Genomic DNA, 20,796 nt, shown 5'->3' with positions numbered 1-20,796 from the left:
AAACATCAGTATACTGAACAAAAAGCAGATGGCTAGCATTAAAGCTTCATGTGTCATGTTTCCTACATGACGTGATGCGTAATAAACATCCAAAGTAACACAGTCCTTCACTATGTGTGCAGCACGCTGTCATACTAATGTTTCTACTGTTCCATCGTTACCTTCTGGACAGACCATGCAGACAGAGCAGGACTTTTGTGTTCTGAGGGATCAGTATTTTATTTCTCAGTGCATTTGGAGCAGTTTATTCCTCCCACACTGGAAAACTGCACAAGGAAATGATGCCCCAGACTCTCCAGCTAGGACATAACATACAGTTAAGCCAGCATCTTTTTTCTTCATTGACCAGCAAAACCCTGGGAAATGGCCCATCAAGGTCAGAATCCCGCAGTCACTTAACTCTAAGACCTGTTGAAGTTCATCTGGTCACAGCTTTTGCCCGTATTCTGAGCCAAAACTGCTTTTATATTTTGCATTACAGTCTTTGTCATCTCTGTGCCCCAAGGGTAACTGCTGAAGTTGCACTGTATGCAAAGACTGTGTCACTACCAATGCTCTGACTGCAGTCATGATTTGTGCTCATAGGAAAAACTTGGTCTGAACTTCCCAGATGAAATGCAAGAATGTGCCTCCAGGCATGAGGGCCATTTCCAGAGGAAATGCAATTCAGTATTCCTTTTTCTCTTATGGATGTCATGGTTTAAACTCTGTCAGCCACGCAGTCCAGCTTGCTCACTCCCCTCACTTCTTCCCTCCACCCAGCTCCCGGAGGGATGGGCAGGAGAATTGAAAGAATGTAACTCTCACGGGTTGAGATAAGAACAGTTTAGTAACTAAGGTATAACACAAATCACTGCTGCTACCACCAATAATAATAATGATAAGGGAAATAACAAGGGAAGAGAATACAATACCACCTGCCGACCGATAATATCCAGCCCAACCAAGCAGTGAACTAGCCCTTCCGGGTAACTCCCAGTTTACATCCTGGGCGTGACATGCTGTGGTATGGAATACCTCTTTGGCTAGTTTGGGTCAGGTGTCCTGTCCCTGCTTCCTCCCAGCTTCTTCTCCTCCCTGGCAGAGCATGAGACCCAGAAAGTCGTTGGTCAGGGTAAACATTTGAGCAGTAACTAAAAACATCGGTGTTATCAGCGCTGTTCCCAGGCTGAAAGTCAAAAAACCAGCACTGCACCAGCTACTAAGAAGGAGAAAAATGACTGCTACTGCTGAACCCAGACAATGGATCAGCTGCTACTGGTTCCACAAGAACCAGAGCCCTCATAGTGCAAGGTTCAATGGCAAACACTCTCCTATAATCCTTCACACCTACACCACCCCTAAGTAAGAGGAATCTGCACACCGTGCCACTCCTGGTGTAGGACTGGTATGATCCCCTCTTTTCAATGTGCTAACTTGTGTTTCAGAAAGCATCAGCAACAGAGCAGGTCCACCCACAAGCTCAGGCAGAACCAGGATGTGCACTCCCCCCTCATTTCTAAAATTGAGAGATGAATGCTACTGATGTGCCATCCTCAAAAGACAGTGAAGTGTTAATCAGACATTAGTACTGTTATACAATATGTCAGTTTCACATCACAGATAAGCGAATTATGAATTTCTCTGTAAAAGGCACAGGAAGATCACCAGCTACAGGTATAAACACAACCTTATTTACAGGTATAAACACAGACACCATCCCTGCAGGACATACTGAAATACAGGGACAACATCCTCGTTGTGTTCTTGTATGCCTACTGCAATATATTTAGATAAAAATAATGACAAAATAACACCACCACTGAACTTTGGGAAAGAGCAAATTCAGATGCTAACTTCCTGGCTTTAGTTCACTCTCAGTATTACCAAGAACATGCCTACTACTTTTTCTTTTTACCTGACTTGGAAAATGATTCCCAAGAACTTGCTACAGCCCCTTCCGTTATATTTTTTTCTGTCTTTCCATTTCTTTCTTTTTAAACACATTGCAGCTTTACCAGATGACATATTTTCATAAATAATCATGGGTTATATGAATTTTCTTCATAAAGTGTGAGCACACAACAAACAGTTGGCTCATCAAGAACAAACCCTGTGATTCCCTACAACCCCTGGACATCAACTTTTCTCCCAGACAAAGAAAGAACTACATATAAAAAGACTCACCTGTTCTTTGGCTCAGCAAACGGGGATGAGACATCTACATCTGGACCCAAAATGTGGTCAAGTTCTTTCTGGTTTTTTTCATACATCCTTTTTCTGTCTGTCAGCCCCTTGTTATTATCAACCTGTGGGAAATCATAGTACCCCTTCCTCTTGGCTTTCAAACGCAGTTTGTTGCGGTAATGTTCTATATCAGACTTCTGCTTCAAAGCCTTGTTCACCTAAAAGGCAAAAAGATGTTGAAAGGATGGTGCTGGGCTGGTTACTTCCGAACAGTGCTGTCGGAGCATGTTTGATGCACTGCATGTGTCATTTTACAGAGCGCATTTTGCACCACACCGTGCCATCTGCAAGCAGTGAGGAACTGCAAGTGAACAGAGTTGCTGCATTTTTATGGCTTGGCAGATGGTTAAATAATTTTAGCCTAAAAAATATGTACCATTACAACAGTGACTCAGATACACCCACTGAAGAAAAACACTGATGATGTTAGCCAATTGTTGTGACCCAACACAGTGCATGCTTTTGGGCATCACATGAGGGCTCATCGATGAGAACTCTTCCAAAGTCCTGTAAGTAGAGAGAGATATTGCCCTTGACTACACAAAACCTTAAGTAAGTTGTCACTGATGGCTGGGGAAGAAATCCTGTGAAATATCATCATGTGTTCCTTTTATTTATATGCTTCCTTACAAATCTGTTATGGGCCCCTTATTTAAGGAAAAGATCCTTAAATAAACTGATGTTTGGTCTGACCCAGTACAGGTCAGGTCCCACAATGCTCCTAAGTACTGAGAAAATTTCCCTCATGCTTCAAATTACCAGTTACATGGAAATGAGCTGTTTACTTGGGCTCTGTGCTTCCAGAGTCTTCTCACAAATTTCAAATGTATGTACACGAGGGCACACAGCACCAAATGTGCCATCCTGCTGACTTACAGAAAATAGATGCTGAAATCTAAACAAACCTTTCTCCGAGTTTGGAAACCATGGGGCATGTCAGGGCTTAAAATACAAGTATGAAATACAGCACAACAGGCTGCTCTAATCCAGGCCCACATGGAAAGCCTGATGACACTGTCTTTTACTGTGTCTTTGGCAGCAGCCTTCCTTTTTGCTTTTAAACAGCATCAGGCAGTTTCTGGCTGATCTTTAAATGACCATTGCAGTGTCTTACAAACAAGTGTCTTACAAACAAAACACCACTCTGGCTTGTCCCCACTATGTTCAACAACCATATCAAAGCCTCAGTCTTCTGTAAATGAACCAGTCTTAATTAAATCTACATAAAAACATGAATAATCAAACTCCAACAAGTGTTGGAGCCAAAGCAGAGTTTTTGGCCAACACCTGGATCAGACACTTGTGCCATCCCATTTTGTTCCCACGAAACAACTGCATCCCTCTGTGCACAGCATTGAGCAAAGCCATGGTGCTGCTGCATTCCTTCTTGGTCTGAATGGGATGCATTGCTCAGTATAGAAAGATCAGCTTGGTACACAGATGATCTACATACATTTCTGTGCTCAGCCACAGAATTTATGAAGACAAAGGTCTTATTCTGCTCTTGGCCTTCATTACTCATTTTGTTAAAAAGAATATGATAGCAGAGGAGGATATTGGGAAGGTAGAAAGATAGATAATTGACTCTTCCAAGGTCACACGCATTCATAGGTGCATTGTGAAAGAGCAGATCCTAAATACACGGATCTCTGAGCCCACAGTGTTAATGGGTCTTTATATGGAATCAGGGTGAAAAGCTCTTACCGGTCCTCAAATCTAACAGGCTTCAGATTGCTTCACCCATGGATGTAGCCAAGGAAACAGCTGGAGACATTATCTGACAGCCCTTACCTCTCCATTAATGATGGCAGATTCCTGACTCCTCTCTGATGCAGCATGAACCGCAGGTAGAGCCACAGGTTTGATTGCTATCAGCTGCACCGATCCCGAAGAGGTGTCAAAGGGGTCAATGGCAGATTTGGCAACGTTATCAAAGAGAATGCCTCCTTCCTCTTCATCACTTATGGGCACTAAAGCACATCAAACTTATTCAGCATAAAGACACAGATATTTTTACTGCATGTTCATAGTAAAATTCAGCAAGCACATGCTTTAGACTAATGATGTGATCAGTACACTTGAGGGGCAGACCTGGGAGACCTTTACACCGGAAAAACTCCCATTAAATTACCGACAACATTATGTATTCAAAGTATTACCAGTCACTCCCCCAAAAAAGGTTGATTTCCAATTTGCACTATGAAGATGGAAGAAAAGGATAAAAAGAATGACACGGAAAAATGTATGAAAATGACAATGAAAGTCAAAGTACATCTTTTCCTAGGTTTCACATGGAAACACACACACACACATCTCCACATGCCAAGGCATCAGTAGTTACACCTGATCTAACACAAGAGTGCAGCTTTTTTGTGTCTTATATTGCAAGAGCATGGTCATTCTCAAAATCTGAAAAATAAACCTACCGATTTTAGTAAAAGTCATAAATGCTAAAAGTGCTATCTGTTAAAATGAAAGCATCACTGGGGTGTGTTAAAACATGTTTAAGAAACTGAAGGTGTAAAAGTTTATGTTGGCTTACTGCTTTGCAAAGCAGTACCTCAGGTGGCTATAAAGTTAAACCATTAAAATTATTAAGAGACAGGAGAAGGCTTCTGAAAAAAATCTTGAAAATTAAATGGCATGGCAAAGCATCTTCAGTTTTACATTTCTACCTAAATGGATAACTCACACACAACTGGGCCCTTTTTCCTCCATATTCGGTTTGTAAGCCTGCATCGCCTTGTCAGCTGTTGGATCTTAAACCTTTTTATCCTCATTTTGAAATAGAACAATGACCCTAAAGCACAAGCACATATTCTACAAAGAAATCCTTGCAAACATTTTTGAATGATTATGCTATTAGAGGGAAGAATATTTGCTCCATCTCCTAACTGACAGGAGCAGAGATCCTTTGGTAAAGAACAAAGTGGTCTGCTCTAAATTTATTTCCTCTGAAAATACACTCCAGTTTAATATTTAATCAGTGCACAAATTATAATGGACTTGTATAAACTCAGCAATTTAGACAGCCAATTATGTTGGTACGAAAATATTTGACAGTGTGCAACACAAAATATGAAGCCCCTGAGTAAGCTCATTATCTTTCTATAATGAAATGCCTATACTCAGTATGTGCTGGAGTTGACACCACTTGAGTGCTTGAGAAATACATGGGTTAAATCATTCTGTCATTAAATATTGTCCCTCTGGCTCCATGGAACTATCCAAATACAATAGAGTCTTTAGTGGGTCTGAAATCCCTTCATGCCTCCTGGGGCTGTTCAAACACTGAATTTGTATAGGCTTACAAACCTGGCTCAGTGAAATTAACTGCTGGACTCCCCCTGATGACCACACTGCCAAAGATCAGCAAAAGCAGAAAAATGAAGACATGCCTGCCTGTCACAGACCACACGTGAACAGGAAGGCTTTTACACTACAATGAGTATAAAAGTGAAGCATAGACATTCTTCCCTGGAGGCATTTTGAATCAGTTCAGTTCTCATATAAGTCACCAAATGCAGTTCTGAAAGATGGGTCTTGTTTGTAATTCGCCGCTGAAACTTCCATGCTACCTTAACAAGGTACCTCTGCTGTGACACAACCATCTCTAAGAGAGAAAAAGTTTGTTTAAATTGTGTTCTTCACCAACAAAGATTGTGTCTCATAATAATTACAGCTGAGGTGAGCCTGGATGGTATCTCATCAGTGATCCAAGTACCAAGAAGTTGTGGAATCTCTTCTCCTTGGTTGCCTGTCTCTGCATTTGCCTGAGCCAGGCATACCCAAAATCCCTAGCTAAGCATCAACTTTCAAAACATGATTCTTTCCCAGCATTCTCTGTGTACCCTATTTCAAGCAGAATGCACCAATAAGCGCCAATGCGTTTCCTCCCCAGTGTTCCAAAACTGCACTTGACAAGACCTCAGCAGTGATCTCCAGGTACCCACAGAGAGCATGAGTAGCTACAGAAGTGTGGGTTGTCTCCTCAGGCCTCATTTCGGGATCAGAAACCAAGTTTTGCTTAATTAAACAGAATTCCTCTGGTTCAAAGACTCATTAAAGAAAAGAAAAATTAAGAGTAAAGAGAATCAGGAATCAGAGATGACAGTTACTCCTAATATGCTAACACCAAAGGGTGGTATGCTAACACCAAAGAGTACCCTCAGTATCAGCCCCCTCACTGGTCTCCTATATCTACTGCAATGCTATTGGCCTGAAAATAATGGCCAAATGAACCTAGAAAGTGCAAGTATATTCCACCCTAACTTAGCATTTGTTCAGTAATTGGCATGTATAATATAAAAGAAGGGTTTTTTTTTTTTTCCACTGCCCTTTTTTGCACTGATGAGTGATAGAGCGTCTGTGATCTTCAGTTACTGGCAAGTGAACCATAAGCAAGTAGGATGGGAATTTTAATATTTCTTCCAACTTTTTCCATGATAATTTTCAGCAAGCATTTATAACATAATTGAACCACAGCAATTTGGAAACCAAAGGGAGCCCAGTGAAAAGTGAGAGCCCTCGAGTGTTTCTTTCTGCTGCTTCTCCCTGCCCCAGGCCTGTCCGCCAGTCAAACCCCTCAGTGGGCAAGCTGGCACGGGAAGCTTCAGAAAACTGCACAGGTATTCTTTACAGTCATTCACAATAAGCACATAGCAACATAGATTTCGTAGAATCACAGGTTAGGATTGAAAGCACCTTAAGATCATTTAGTTCCAGTGCACCTGCCACAGGCACAGACACAATGCTTTTAATTTCTGTCTTTAAATGAATGCATACCAGCATTATTATGGATTCATTTTTCTACTCGTGCTTGCGTTGACTACATGCACACAAGAAGCAAGAAGTTCAGCAGCAGAAAAGGAAAAAAAAAAAGCCTTTATCACTTACTTAACAGTAATTTCCAATGTCTGAAACATCTTGTGCTAGATATATCATGCCACATGATCCGCTGAGAGTGAATTATAGTTCCTAATCTTCCTGTGACTGAAGTATATGAAGATCTATCCAAAGTAGTCATTTATTCAGGTTGATTGCTAATTGTAGTGAAGATCAGTGTGGCACTGGGTTTTTGAAGAGCAGGACCATCACTTTATCTCCACATCACTGCGGCAGCCAGTATACAAGATTTGGTAGATAAAAGATACTTCAGGGATGCTAGCCTCAGATTCGGGTGCAGCTCTGCGCTACTGTCAGCAAGGGATGCCAGCAGGTGGTGCCACTGGTCCTCCAACCAGCTGAAAAGGAGTTGTGGAACTGTGTCTCTGAGCAGTTAAGGACCAGTTAGACAGGTGGAATATTAATTTTTTCATCTAGTTATTAATTTATATTAAAAAATAAATGTACTTTTGTCAGCCTAAGATTTCAATATGAAGGCCATCCAGGATTTTTTCTCTTCTCTCTTTCCCTCTGCTTAGTCTTTCATCCCCCTCTCCCAAATCAAAATATGTTGGGAGAAAAACCGAACTGAAATACTTACGTGTAAAAAAAACAGTAAGGAAATTTAAATTACCTGTGGATCAGGTAACCTTATAGCAAAATACCTGAAACAAAGATATGTGCTGTCCTGCTCAGAAGCAACAATCAGACCAACTTTGGAAGTCTTCAGAAAAAGAATGACATCTCTGATGACCTAAGGTGATCTTAAGGTCCTTTCCAACCCTATCCATTTCATGATTCTATCAATAGAGAAAAACACAGAAAGCCAAGATCTGAGAAACACTCTCAAGCAGGTAAATGTGCTTTGCCTTTTCTTAGGTCATTAAATGAGCAGCATTAAAAATTTTCAAAGAATTATTTTATGTAAAGGGAATGCAACTACTGTAACCATACATACAGTGAATACATACAGGAAACTGTCACAGATCTAAAAGCATAGCTCCTTAGGAAAGAGCCTGAGCATCATTATTTCAAACAGAAATTCTGACTCCTGAGTGTAAAATAATAACGTGGAAATAATTTTTATTTTAGAGAAAAATGATATTGAAAAATATTAAAATTTTTCTACATCATCTGAATCATGCCCTTCGTTAGCTAACTATCTCCAGAAAGGTATGAGCAAGAGCGCTTAGCAATAAAGAAATGAATTCTTCTGATGGTGTTTGTAAGACTGTAAGTAAAATACAAGTGTCCTAACATCAGTATCTGAACCTGTTCAGGACTGAAATACCTCTCTACAGGATGCTGCAGTGTATCAGAAAACACTTGCATACACATGCACCCACTTCCCCTTCCAAAATATACCCAACCATGAGACACAGTGCTTGTCTTTCATGAACAGCACAAATATTATATTTTCAGTGAAACAGATAGCTTAGAGACGTAGTTCCTGATTTCAGGAAGCTGTTCATGATTCCTCCTGCATATTATTTGCTCATATGCAAAGTCTGCTAAAAGCCAGGCCATGTGCCTGAGGTGCTGCAGTCCTGGGTTTGCCTGGGATTCTGAAACAGGGATTACCCAACAAGGTCATCCGAGATCTCTAAACCAGTATTTGCAGTTCTTTAATGAAACTGTATACATGGGATGTCTACTCTTCTATTAGCTGCTTGTTTCATTCACTTGCTATGAAGGCTTCTTGTCCCTGTAAGCAGAAGCAAGGATATCTCTTTCTGTGGTTGTATCTTCTCCTTCAACCACATCTGCCTCATCTATTAAAAAATCAAAGCAATCCAAAAAGAGACACTGTACTTCATAATGTTCGTAGAGAATCCATCAACCCCTTATATTGATTGACACTCCTGTAATGCCATCCTAGTCATGTTCAATACCTTTAAAAAATTATTTAACTCACAAGGATGATGACACAAAGAAGACAGGGAATTCATGAGAAGCTACAACAGACTACTTCTTTAAGTAGTAAAGCAGCTCTTTATGAGTTTTTAAAAGCTTTGCAGAAATAGTTTCCTATTTGCACAATAAACCCATACATTTTTCTTCTTCAGTGCTGACATATTAGTGAAATATCACAGCCATCCAGACTACCACTGGATCTGATGTCATGAACATCTACACACACCCTTCGTGCAGTTGCTTGGGTGAAAACTGCTGTCAGACTCAATTAGTGGCAGACCAGAGCTCATCTGAAGTGGAAGGCAGACCTGAATTAGGAAACAGTTGTGCAGCCTGCAGATCTCAGTTCCTTCAGAGGTCTGCTGCAACAGGCACCTTAGCAACACAGGATGAAGTGTTTTCTTGCCATGAGAAATGCAATTAAAGACTGGCTTAAAAAAAATAGAAAGCAAGCTGGGTTAGCCATGCTGACCTAAAAGAGTCCAAACAGAAAGTATTTCTCACTTTTTCTACGGAAGTTCCACCATGCCTGTGAATACAGCACCAGAGTGGCCCCATGGACAGCTTGGAAGTGCTGGGTTGCTCCCAGTCTCTGGGGAAAGAGGTGGTGGGGCACTGGCACTTTTTGCTTTGGTAGGAGTGTGAAGAGGCTCAGAAGTTCACAGAACAGATTCCAACACTTGGCTGCCTCTCGCAAACCGAAATCAAGGGAAAAAACAGCAAAAAATGGTACTGGCTACGTGTGAAAGAACAAAGAATCCACTGTCAGCAGCACAATGCTAGCAGGGTGACTGTGCTCTCTATACCTAACACAAGCACACAAAAAATAGACAGTGGGAGAAATGGAAAGAGTATGGAGAAATCTCAGGCTATCTCAGGCTATGTCACACAAGCTGAAATTTTTTTTGAAAAATAAAGAATCAATGTGTAAAGCTCAAGGAGAACAGTAACTGTGCCAATACAAGGGATTGCTGCTGAACAAGCGGATTTTGTTCAAATTTTTTTCTTTTTTTTTTCTTTTTTCTTTTTTTTTTTTTAATGTCAGGAAATTACTTCAGAAAAGCCTAGGAGTTTACTGTGAGGGCATGAAGAGTTAGATCAAGATCCCCACTAACACTTCCTGGGGCAAATGAAGCTAACACTTCAGAATGAGGGAATGAATGACGAAAAGAACAGACTCCTGCCTACACCATAAATTCTTCCTAGCACTCTGATTTCTCAGCCTGTCAGAGGCACAGGCACCATGAAAGGGAATCATCTCACTTCAAACCTGCACATATGCTCCAGTGCAGTTTTCTGGGCTTCTTCGTTAGTGGAGTGAAAGGTGAGTACCTCCAGAGTAGAGAGATCCTATCCCAATTAGCTATGACCCTCTGGAATCACTGGAAAGCCTACTTCGTTAGGTTAGATAAGGAAGCCAATTTTAAAGGACCAAAAATTGGCAAGACAAAGCCCTTTCCACTCTAACTTGCATTTCACCCACCCCCCACAGAGAAGGCAGATGAAGGGTTCTGGATGTTTGCTGGGATACACCAGATCTCCCAGCTAACTCTGTGTCAAAGCAGACTGCTACATCGCTGCTCCTAGATTCAGTTGCTGTTGCCATATCTTGTTCCAATTTGAGTCACTACAGACAGCTACTCAGAAATTCAGAAAAGCTGGCTTCAAGGCTGAGCTGCCACATCAGCCAGCATGAAAACTGGTGGCCCGCACTTCCATAGAATAAAGGAGGCAGTGTATCATGGTTTGGCAGACTTAGATCCCAAAATTCCTTTGATTTTTGCTAAGCCAATAATACAGCAAACTTTTCCTCCCTAGCACTTTGTTTCTGCAGACACCTGATTTTCAGATATCCCTTCAAAGACCAGAAGGAAAAGAGAATTTAAAAATTAAATAACAGTTTCTGCCTGGACAAAGAAAATGATAGCCTTAGAGACTAATGTTTTATAAAGGAGTGAGGCCCTTGACTGAACAACATCTGAAAAGTTACATCTGTTTTTAAAGACAAAGACCACATGCTTGGAAGAGGAGTATTCCAGCTGGGATTCCTAGGGGAAGGAAAGGAAGGCTTCTTATGCAAGGAAGTTTGACAAGATGCTGCTTGTGCATCTCCACCTGTAAGGTGTGTGTGTCCTTTCCTGATGATGAGGTTCAAGTACTAAGCTGGGCTCAGCTATGTGAGTTTGCAGTTCAAAAGGTATGGAGTCATTTGCTTCATTGAGAACTGTTACCAAACTAAAGCTTTAATTTTTCTCAAAACAAACAAGCAATCATGCCCTCCCAAAGATGCTAATGGGAAGGCTGCAAAACCAAACATTTAAATATTGGGAAAACAACAAATATATTTTTCACTGGCTTCATTTTGTGAGGAGCTGGTGAAAGGAAACGTTTTACTGTAGGCTGCCATAGTTCTTTAAATACAAGTGGGTTCAGCCGTTTGCTTCTTCCTGAATTATGTTTGGTCTGATAAAATGATAGGTGAAAGTGTTAATATCCTGTTGTTCTCTTCCACATTCTCTTACAAACCCTTCTCGGAAATTGCCAGTACCTCCGTGGGCTGCTTCATTCATCTCACAGTCCTCTAACATGCACAATTGGGCACTTGTAATAAAAGGATAGAATTTTTGTTTCTAAGTGCCCAAAGTAACTCATCAACTTCTAGAAAGGAAACGTTCTATTAAAACACTAGTGTTTTGCAAGAAAAACAAAAAGAAACAAATGCAATTATCCTACCAAAGTTCATCACTGTTTAACGCAAATAGCTATTTTATTCATGTTTTCCATAGAAATAAGGCTTAGTTGAGGAGTACTCCTGATCCTCCAAAACATCTGGTCCTTAAGCCAAGCCTATCAGTCTATGCTGGTTTCACATTGTTCACTCTCAGCCCTGACACACTCTGTTTGAAGTCTATTTTGATACATTCCATAGTTTATGTACTGAGGTAACATCCAGTGCTGTCATTTTTCCATGTAACTAAATGTCAGCAAGAAATAGAATCTAAAATTGGTTTGTAACCATGGCAACTAATGAGCCATTCTAACTTGGAGTCCCCAAATCAAACATGTGACCATCAAGGGATTCATCCCAGTTTTAAGATGCTGCTTTTGAGGGAAGAAAATATGCTGCTGCTTTTGCTGACATGCGCATTAGCGGAATGAGCCTACAATCAGGCTAGAGAGCTGGAGCAAACTCAGGCAAACAACTGAGAGAGAAGCAGCTCCCTTCTTAAAACAGCCAACACATTCTACTGAATCTATTGATCTAGCTAATCAATGGATGGATAATGGATAATCCAGCTAATCTAATGAATAAAGATAAAAGAACAAAATATCAGAGATGACAACAGTGGTTTTAACCATAGCAATAGGGAACAAAGCGTCAGCTCCATGATGTCAAGGAATGGGTGTCTAAATTTTTAGGTTTTTTAATTTCAACTTCAACAGGCATTTAGGATCACAGGACTCACACGCAGATAAGAATAAACACAGGGCCAGCTCCATAATTCTGGTAATGGGGAGGCCCTTTCATCTCCCATGACCACATATTCCTTATCGCAAGCTGTTCTGAAAAGTTTGCAACAGGAAACTCTCCTAAACATATCTTAAAGAGATACACCTGTAGCTAAAATGTCCTTTACCAGGTTACATCTCTTTACCAGGGAACAATGTATTTCTTCTCCTTCATTTCTGTGCCTGGAAGCTACCAGGTGACCATTTGTAGGGTCGTGGCAGTCAAGTGAAAGAAATTCCTTTTGAAGGAGCTGACATCTCTACAGGAGGGCTTTGCAGACAAGCTGGTTTATGCACAGGTTCCTTTAAAGCCAGACCAGTCAGACAGAAACAGCTTACCTATCTGTTTCACAATTTTTATATATGAATATAGTAGTATGTACTACTACTACAGTGGGCAAACACTGCTCTTCCTTTCTGCCACAGAAGGTCAAGGTCTTGGTGCCAGCATGCGGTGGGAACACATTATAAGAATCCACAATATGAATGGAGTATACACTGAAGATATTTTCACTGTGGCACTAGAACTGTGTGTGAGGTGTCCCTGCCCATGGCAGAGGGGTTGGAACTAGATGATCTTAAGGTCCTTTCCAACCCTAACTATTCTATGATTCTATTCTATGAACTATAATGAGTCCCACATGTTACTTTGTCCCATACTAAGTAACATCATTAGTCAGGCTTTTTTTGAGAAGACAGAAAAGAGTAGGTAAAATAAACATGTAAGTAAAACAGTTGTTAATTTTCCAGCACAATTTGAAAAGTGCGTAGTTACACACTTTGTGTAGTTGAAGCTAAAATTATAATGAATTTAAGATTTAAAATGATGGGTCAGTATTCTCTTATGCTACATTGAATGGTTTCTTTAAATAGCATGTGTATGTTCTAGAAACACGCTACAGTCCAGACCAGAAAAAAAGATGTTAGATGTTAGTCAATTCTTTACCAAAGAAGTGGGAAGTTCTTACCAATTTTCTTTGAAGATCTAAAACCTAATAAAATTAAAAAGAAAAAAATACCTTCACTTAATTATTTTGCCTACATGTATAAACATCAGCTGACACTGGCTTTGAATATTGGCTTTCCTGAGTAGGAAAATAAAAAAACACAGCATGAATTATAGCTTTTAATTGTGTAAATTATAAATGTTGCTGACTCATAAATTAAGCTGCATTTGAAACAGTGAAAAAATAATTATGACCCTTGAAACTTTGAACCATGAAATATTGTTATGCTGTCTATGAAAGAAAAAGACCTTTTTGAGAAAGACCAGTCAGAATAGCTATTATTGCAGGCCTGGAGTAATCAGTAAAGTGACAGGTGTGTCAGAAGAAAGCAGTACGGGTGACAAACACATAACAAAAGAAAATTAACAACTGCGCTTCCCTGTGTGAATTTGCAAACCGGAGCACTACAGTTACATCAGTTATATGGTCCCCACAAGATGCAGTGCTCTGTGGTTCATGAATGGAAAAAAACAGGACACCTAAAAATGCAGTACGATTTTGCTGTCCAGAAGAGAGGCCACCTTGGGTGCTCTATATCTGTCTCTGTATCGCACTGTATTCCTGCTAAAGCAGTAAAGACTTTGCACGGCATAATGATCATCAAGAGATGACATAGTGTGACACCAGGGTTGCCATCAGAATGCTCAGGTGATTTTTTGGAGAAAGGAGAAGAGAGCTACACTAAGATTTTCTCTTTAACTAAGTCCTTCTGTCCACATTTACATTGTAACAATTTAATTATGAACTTGTGGTCATGACAGAAGCTGATGAGACCCCATCCAATTTAATTCCCTCCCTTTAGAGAGAAGTTCAGCCACGGTGTTTCCCATTCATATGGCAAATATGGAAGCAAAGTAGAAATAAGCAGAGATACAGACAAAAGAAAAGCAAGGAAGAAAGGGGACTGAATTCATCTCTCATCAGATGTTCCTGATACATCTCAAGTTGTAAGGTCACCATCATCAACCAAGGAATTGTGAAAAACCTCCGGTGTGACATCCTAGGTGCATCAGGAAAAGCTGACAGTAAGTTTTAATAACAAAAAAGTTATTACAAGAAGGATAAGAGATGGAAAGTTAAAGCACTGGCTGTCTTACACTTTCTCAAATTAATTTTTACCTAATTAATTCATCTTCATCAGATCTGGGCCAGCTTAGCAATAGCAGTAATGGAAATTATTATCTTAAGGCTCTACACAGAAGAAAAAGCTTTAAACCTTGTCCGCCTACTAAGCAGCATCACATCTTCATTAGTTTACTGGCATTTAAAGAAGAAAAAATAAAACAAGAAGAAAGAGATCTTGCAAAGGCCCACACAAAGAGTAGGCACCATAGTGTTGATGTGAGTTTGAGAAACAGAGCAGTAAGGGGGAAGAAAAAACACCAACCAACCAAACAAAACAACAGCTACACACAGAAAATGCCCAAGTAATGCTGAAAGTATAGTGAGATGGTTTCAGCACAGCCAGTGCCTGCATGGGTACGGCTCCAAGGGTGCCCACAAGCAGCTTTCATCAGGAACACTTCTCACCATTTCTTTTCCTTCCTTCCTCTTTTGCCACTTTCTGCGGTGCCATTACTTTCTGGAGGGAGCTCCGCTCGGAGCTGGGCTTCCCCGACCCGTTGCTGATGATGGAGCCATTCTGACTCGGGGACTGGCTGCAAGTAACCATAGCAACAAGGGAGGATGTGAGTTCTTCCTTATAAACCTCATCTCAAGGTTATTTCATTTGCACACAGTTTGCATCACTGAGTTTTCAAGCCTGATTTTGTACCAAAAGGAGACAGAATATAAACTGCACACAGAAACACAGTGAAGGCAGGAACAGACAACAGGGCTTCTCAATTAGTTCAGGATTGATGGGTATCTTAGAGGCATCAAATGCAGCCACATCTCATGCACAACCTCCACAATGACAGAAGCGGCACTGCAGAGGACAAAAAATCCTGTTATCAATTCAGTGCCATTTACACAGCTAAAATAAAGCAGACCTTTGTTTATGTATATACAGCTAAACTAACCCTTTCATTATTTAGAGTGCATTTACACTCATTTTGTCAGTCACAATGTAAAATTCAGTCACTCTCTTTACACATACACACACACAATGTGATAAGCAAATTCTCCTTTTTTTTTGTTTTGCACACAACCTGGTTTAACCAGCACTATTACTTGCTGGAACTTCTAAGAAAGTGCTTGTTTTGCTCAGCCATTGCATATTCTTGCCTTAAAACTGGTCCCTGCACAGGGACCACCTGCAGGGAGGACAGAACAGTACTGCTGCAAGTGTTTAGTCCCAACTAAGACCAAGAACAGAAATGAACAGTGTAACTGAACTGCACTGGGAGCAAGCTCTCAGAAGTTCTTTCTAGGGGAGCAAATTACTCAAATCCCAATGCACAAGTTGGGAAAAGCAGGCCAAATTAGAAAACATTAGATTTGGTGCTACTCCACATCTGGACACAGCATCACATCTTTTCTACATGTAAAACTTGCCACAATGGGAATGAAAACTATCTACAGGACCTGTACTCATGCACCCATCTACAATCTAGCATTGTAATGGCTAATGACAGGATAATGTAAATAGGTTGTATCACAGAAGAAGAATGGACTTAGGCACAATGACTTTTATTTACAGAGGAAAAAATCCAATCAAGTTCTATTGCTGTCACAATGACTTTATATCCAGAATATGGTAAAGTGAAACAACTGTAAAAACCATCCTATAAATTATTGCCAAGACTACATTGCCAGCTTGAAACATTCGTTTACCTCAGGTTCTGACTGGCCTGTCTGGTGTAAGTAGAGAGCTTTTACTGTGGTCAGAACAGAAAAAGACAAGTATGAGAAAAGTAATATTTAGGGACTCTCCTTTGAAGATAGCCTAGGTGGAAATATATATAATTTGAAACAGGCTCTTCCCAGCCACAGGGCTTTAGGAGAACTCAGTATGCAACCCAGCTCAGTCCAGCCCAGCCTGACGGTTTTCTTGTGAAATTCTATTGAGGATAAATACTCCTGAAGAGTAACATTTCTCCCTTTTAAACCTGTCTGCCACTGCTAATGAATAATCCCAGCCTGTAAAAACAATTCATCCAGGACAGACCAACACCTGAGGAAAATCTTCTCCACTAGGGAACAAGGAAAAGCAGTGAGCATTGGTAGCTTGCAGAATGATTTCTGCTGCCACCAATCTAAATATTCATGCTTTTTAAGTGGCCATGGTATTATTAACTGTGTAGTTTCCTTCAGTGGTAATATCAGAGAAGATATTTTGATCAGTTACCAGCCACTCCAGGGCAGTCTGATTTAGATTGACCTTTCCTAGCAGCAAAATAGCCTGGATGAAAGAGCAAATACATGAAGGTCAAGAAATATTTCTTCATCTTCAGAAAGCATTAAATTCCATCTCCAGAAACCTCTCCTGGGAATGAAAAAAGGCTCAAATTCTGCATGTTCTCACTTAGTCAAGTTGTCACTCTGAAGGAGGCAAAACTAGCTTAGTTATTTGCTTAGAAAGGCACCAAGGTTCAACGCATCTTAGAATAACTTTCCTTTGAATTCCCAGATCAAGTTTGCTTATCAATGTTTGTTTAAAACTGTAGATTAAGTAGAGAGGAATTTCTGCACTCATTCAAAGGACTGAGTGTTTAATCACTTTTGTCAGAGGATTAATTCATAGGGCTGGTTTACATTTTTTGTGAATGTTTCCACATGACTTCGAAGAAACTTCAAAACACATTAAAAACCAGTTCCAGTTCCTGCAAAGGCTTAATCTGTGGTGGTCCAGCATCAGCAACCACAGACAGTGTCATGGTTATCTCACATTTGTAATTTCATCACAGGACAAAAGACTGCAAAAGGGACAAGAGCTGCTTGGTGCACACATCCTATATAACCTGACTCTCACAGTTCGAGTATTTATGGTGTGAACAACACATCACTGGCATTAAAGTGCAGAATTAACAGTTCACAATCAAATCCAGTGAAGCAATCACAGGAAACAGGTGAGTTCTCTGCTATTTCCTCTATTGGTCCTCCCTGCAGTCAGCAATCTCCATGTTCCAGGTGATTTGCTATGCAATCACAGAAGCATGCCAAACCAGACACCAGCTCAGGATCCCTCTGTTTCCCTTTTTCTTCAGGAAAACCTCACCTTATGACCAATGCCAGTGAGCTACACAATGACTGTTACCTCTATTCAGGCTGTTTACCTAACAGTTTGATTTTCCTCTCTTCCCCTCAGTATCATTCTTCAGCAATAAAAAGTTGATGATCCTCCACTTACTTTCAAGGACAGCAGGTCAAGGAAAAAGTTGACTTGAATCATGCAAACCAGCTAGGATAAAGGGATAACCTGCTTTCCTTGCCTGAGATCACTGAGACAAGAAACAATGACCTTCAGCTATTCTGATGATGACTGAGGCTGGACAAGAGATAAAGCCTCCTAATGGGAAAGGTAGTGAAGAACAGATTGCCTGAGGAAGCTGTGGTCATCCCACCAGTTTAAAAAAAGGTAGATAAAGTTGAGTTAGGAGTGTATTTGACCCCTCAGGAGAGAAGAGGAAAAGCCAGACAGCTTCCTGGGGACCTTGAATCTGTCAACCTACAACCCTATAGACTTACTATGAATAAACTGCAAACCTGGAACACTTTACCCTATACACTGAAGTTGTCTGGTCTGTTCTTACAGTATCAAAAGTTTTGTATGGCTGTAGATGCTTTGGACCTAGAGGTCTCACAATTTAGTGGATGTTTGGGGTTTTCCCTTCTGCTAATGAAGATATTAGGTGCAATTCTGGAGTGACAGAATCTGTTCGTAGAGCTTCAGCAACTTACACTGGCTAAGGTCCTGTCTTTTGGTTCATCTGAGAAACAATCAGTGTTCGTGCTCCATATCCCATGTTTTCTTTGGGTTCATCTCTTACACAACACAAGCATGCATACAAGAGCCACTTCCCGTTTAGCCACTCTATGCAGGTACAGTCTCTGAAGACTTCACTCTATTTTATCCTGCACTTTGCAGCAAACTTACACATCCAGCGCAGACCAGTGTTATGCCAAGAATTTATCATGGAGGAACCATCTGCCACACACAGAGCCTGGGAGCCAAACCTTGCAGATTTTTCCTAAGCAACCAGCAGCATGTACCCTATCCCACCCCTCTGAGGAAACATGCCAGTCCGTACCTTTTCCTTGTTTCATTGGATTTGGCAGTTTTGATAGTACTGCCATCCTGAGTAATTTCTCTCTCCTGGGAGGCAGGAGCATCTCTAACTGGAAGTGGGAGTACAACAGTCTCCTGAGTTACAGGTAAAACTTCATCTTCAGCTCCTTGCTGACCTAAGTGTTGCTTGGCATAGTCAAAGCCTTGGACAGGCTGCAAAAAAAGTGGGAGAAAAAAAAGAAATTTGCAGCATGCATCATCTGTTAATATAAAATTTCCACTTCAGTATGAAATTTTCCACTACCCTTTAACCTCTTTAATTACATAAAGTATAAATATGCAGATTGACATAGGAGTGCCCAACAACAGAGCCATTTTCTGATGAGATCTCCATTCCACATATTTTAAACATGATTAGTGAGTAGAAAATTGATCTTGGCTAGCCTTTCGGACCCTGCTGTAACACCCCCAGAAGACAGTGGAAGAATGAGCACACAGAATAAAAGACTGGAAGCTAGACAAATAAGACCATACCAAAACCAGAAAACTTTCTCTGACAAAAACCTTGTGTTTTCAAGGTGGGTGGGAGTAATTTATTCCAGATCAAGACAAAGTAAAAAAGGCACACAGCGAAGTTTCATGGGCAACATTTTCCAGAAAAGGATCTTTTTTTCAGACCAGTGAAATTCTGTTTCCCCTGGCTGCCAGTTGCCTGCTGGGAAGGTTGTTATTGACTTCACGTGTTTCTCTTGGGAAGTGACATTTGCAAAAGCCTTGCCGCTCCTCCCCTGAAGCCTGGCCGGGCTTTTCCTGCTGCCTTTGCAAGGAACAAGCAGAACTGCACAAAAAACAACCACCACCCACCAACCTGCATTTTCTATTGGAAAAAAGAAAGGAAAACCAGCATGAAAGATAAATTACTTTAATTCCTGACCATCTCTGGATAAAATATGTAACACAAAAATGTTCTTGCTACACTAAACTGAATTAATTTACCATAACCTAGAAGGCTGCCCTTCCTGAAGTACAAAAACTATTGACAGAATGCTTAAAAAGCACCACAAAACACTTCAGAAGTGAGCAATGGTGATTTTAACCCTCAAGCATACTTTGGGAAACACATCAGAATTGAATAGTCAGTAACTGAATTGTCTCTCTCAGGTTTCTGCCATGTTGTCATTGAATATTTTAGTTCTGAAAGAAAATCAGCTGGATAAAAAAATTTGCTGATAGAACAGAAAAAGAATAAACTCTGAAAAAGCTCATCTTCTTTTGTTCTATCCCCTACTAAATCTGGACTGTAGCTATAAATACAGATACATTTCATAGGTGATCTCAGTCTGAAAATAATGAGGCTGTCTTCTATTTTTTAAAACAAAACAAAACAAAACATGCTTTTTGTTTATGGGCATCTTCATCACTTTCCTAGTCTCCTGTTTGAACTGAGGCTGACAGTTTCTAATGTGCTCACATACTTCAGTATTTCTTCGGTAAGTATCTCTGGTGCATTAAGTGGATGCTAGCTGAGGTAATGCTGATTTGGGAGAACAGACATCTCCCCACATTACCACGATGGAACTGGCAACATACCAGAGAAATGCCAATTCCACATCACCAACCCATGGCAAGTCATAATAATCTCACCCCAGACAGAGTCTCCTGCTTGCCCTCCTCTGAAAGCAGGGTACCGTACAAGCAGCCACCAAATTACTTACCAAGGGAGGAAATGAAGAAATGGAAGGAAATGAAGAAAGGGGAAGCAGAAGCTATGTGAAGGACAGCTAGGAAGAACTACTGCACAACATCCTAGGTAGTGATATTTTAATCAAAATTAAATAAAAAAAAATAATGTTTTTCAACCTTATTATCTCAAGTCTTAGTCAAGTCCCTCCTAGATATTCTGCAAAAAAAGGTAACAAAAGAGAAAAGCTGATCAAATCAGACTTTTTCTCTCCTTTGAAAGAGAAGTTTTAACTTATACTTGGTATCTTAAAAACAAAAAACAAAACAAAGGAACAGAAAACCAAACAACCCCCTCAAACAAAAACAAACCAGAAGCAGCAGAACATGAGAATTACTACAGAA

General features: G+C 40.4%; 1 protein-coding gene across 1 annotated transcript in view; it reads right to left on the bottom strand.

Annotated features, from left to right (window-relative positions):
• Window positions 1–20,796, bottom strand: part of KIAA1549L (KIAA1549 like) — a gene marked incomplete at both ends in the record, with an annotated part of 113,127 nt that overhangs the window by 23,478 nt on the left and 68,853 nt on the right. The window contains 4 exons of the mRNA XM_080618418.1: window positions 2,167–2,384; window positions 4,018–4,196; window positions 15,072–15,199; window positions 18,734–18,924. Coding sequence (XP_080474544.1) covers window positions 2,167–2,384; window positions 4,018–4,196; window positions 15,072–15,199; window positions 18,734–18,924 — 716 coding nt within the window. The remainder of the gene's footprint in view (window positions 1–2,166; window positions 2,385–4,017; window positions 4,197–15,071; window positions 15,200–18,733; window positions 18,925–20,796) is intronic.

Source organism: Psittacula echo (genome assembly GCF_963264785.1).
Source record: "Psittacula echo genome assembly, chromosome: 5".
Lineage (NCBI taxonomy): Eukaryota > Metazoa > Chordata > Aves > Psittaciformes > Psittacidae > Psittacula > Psittacula echo.
This window is presented reverse-complemented; position numbering and strand designations above follow the sequence as displayed.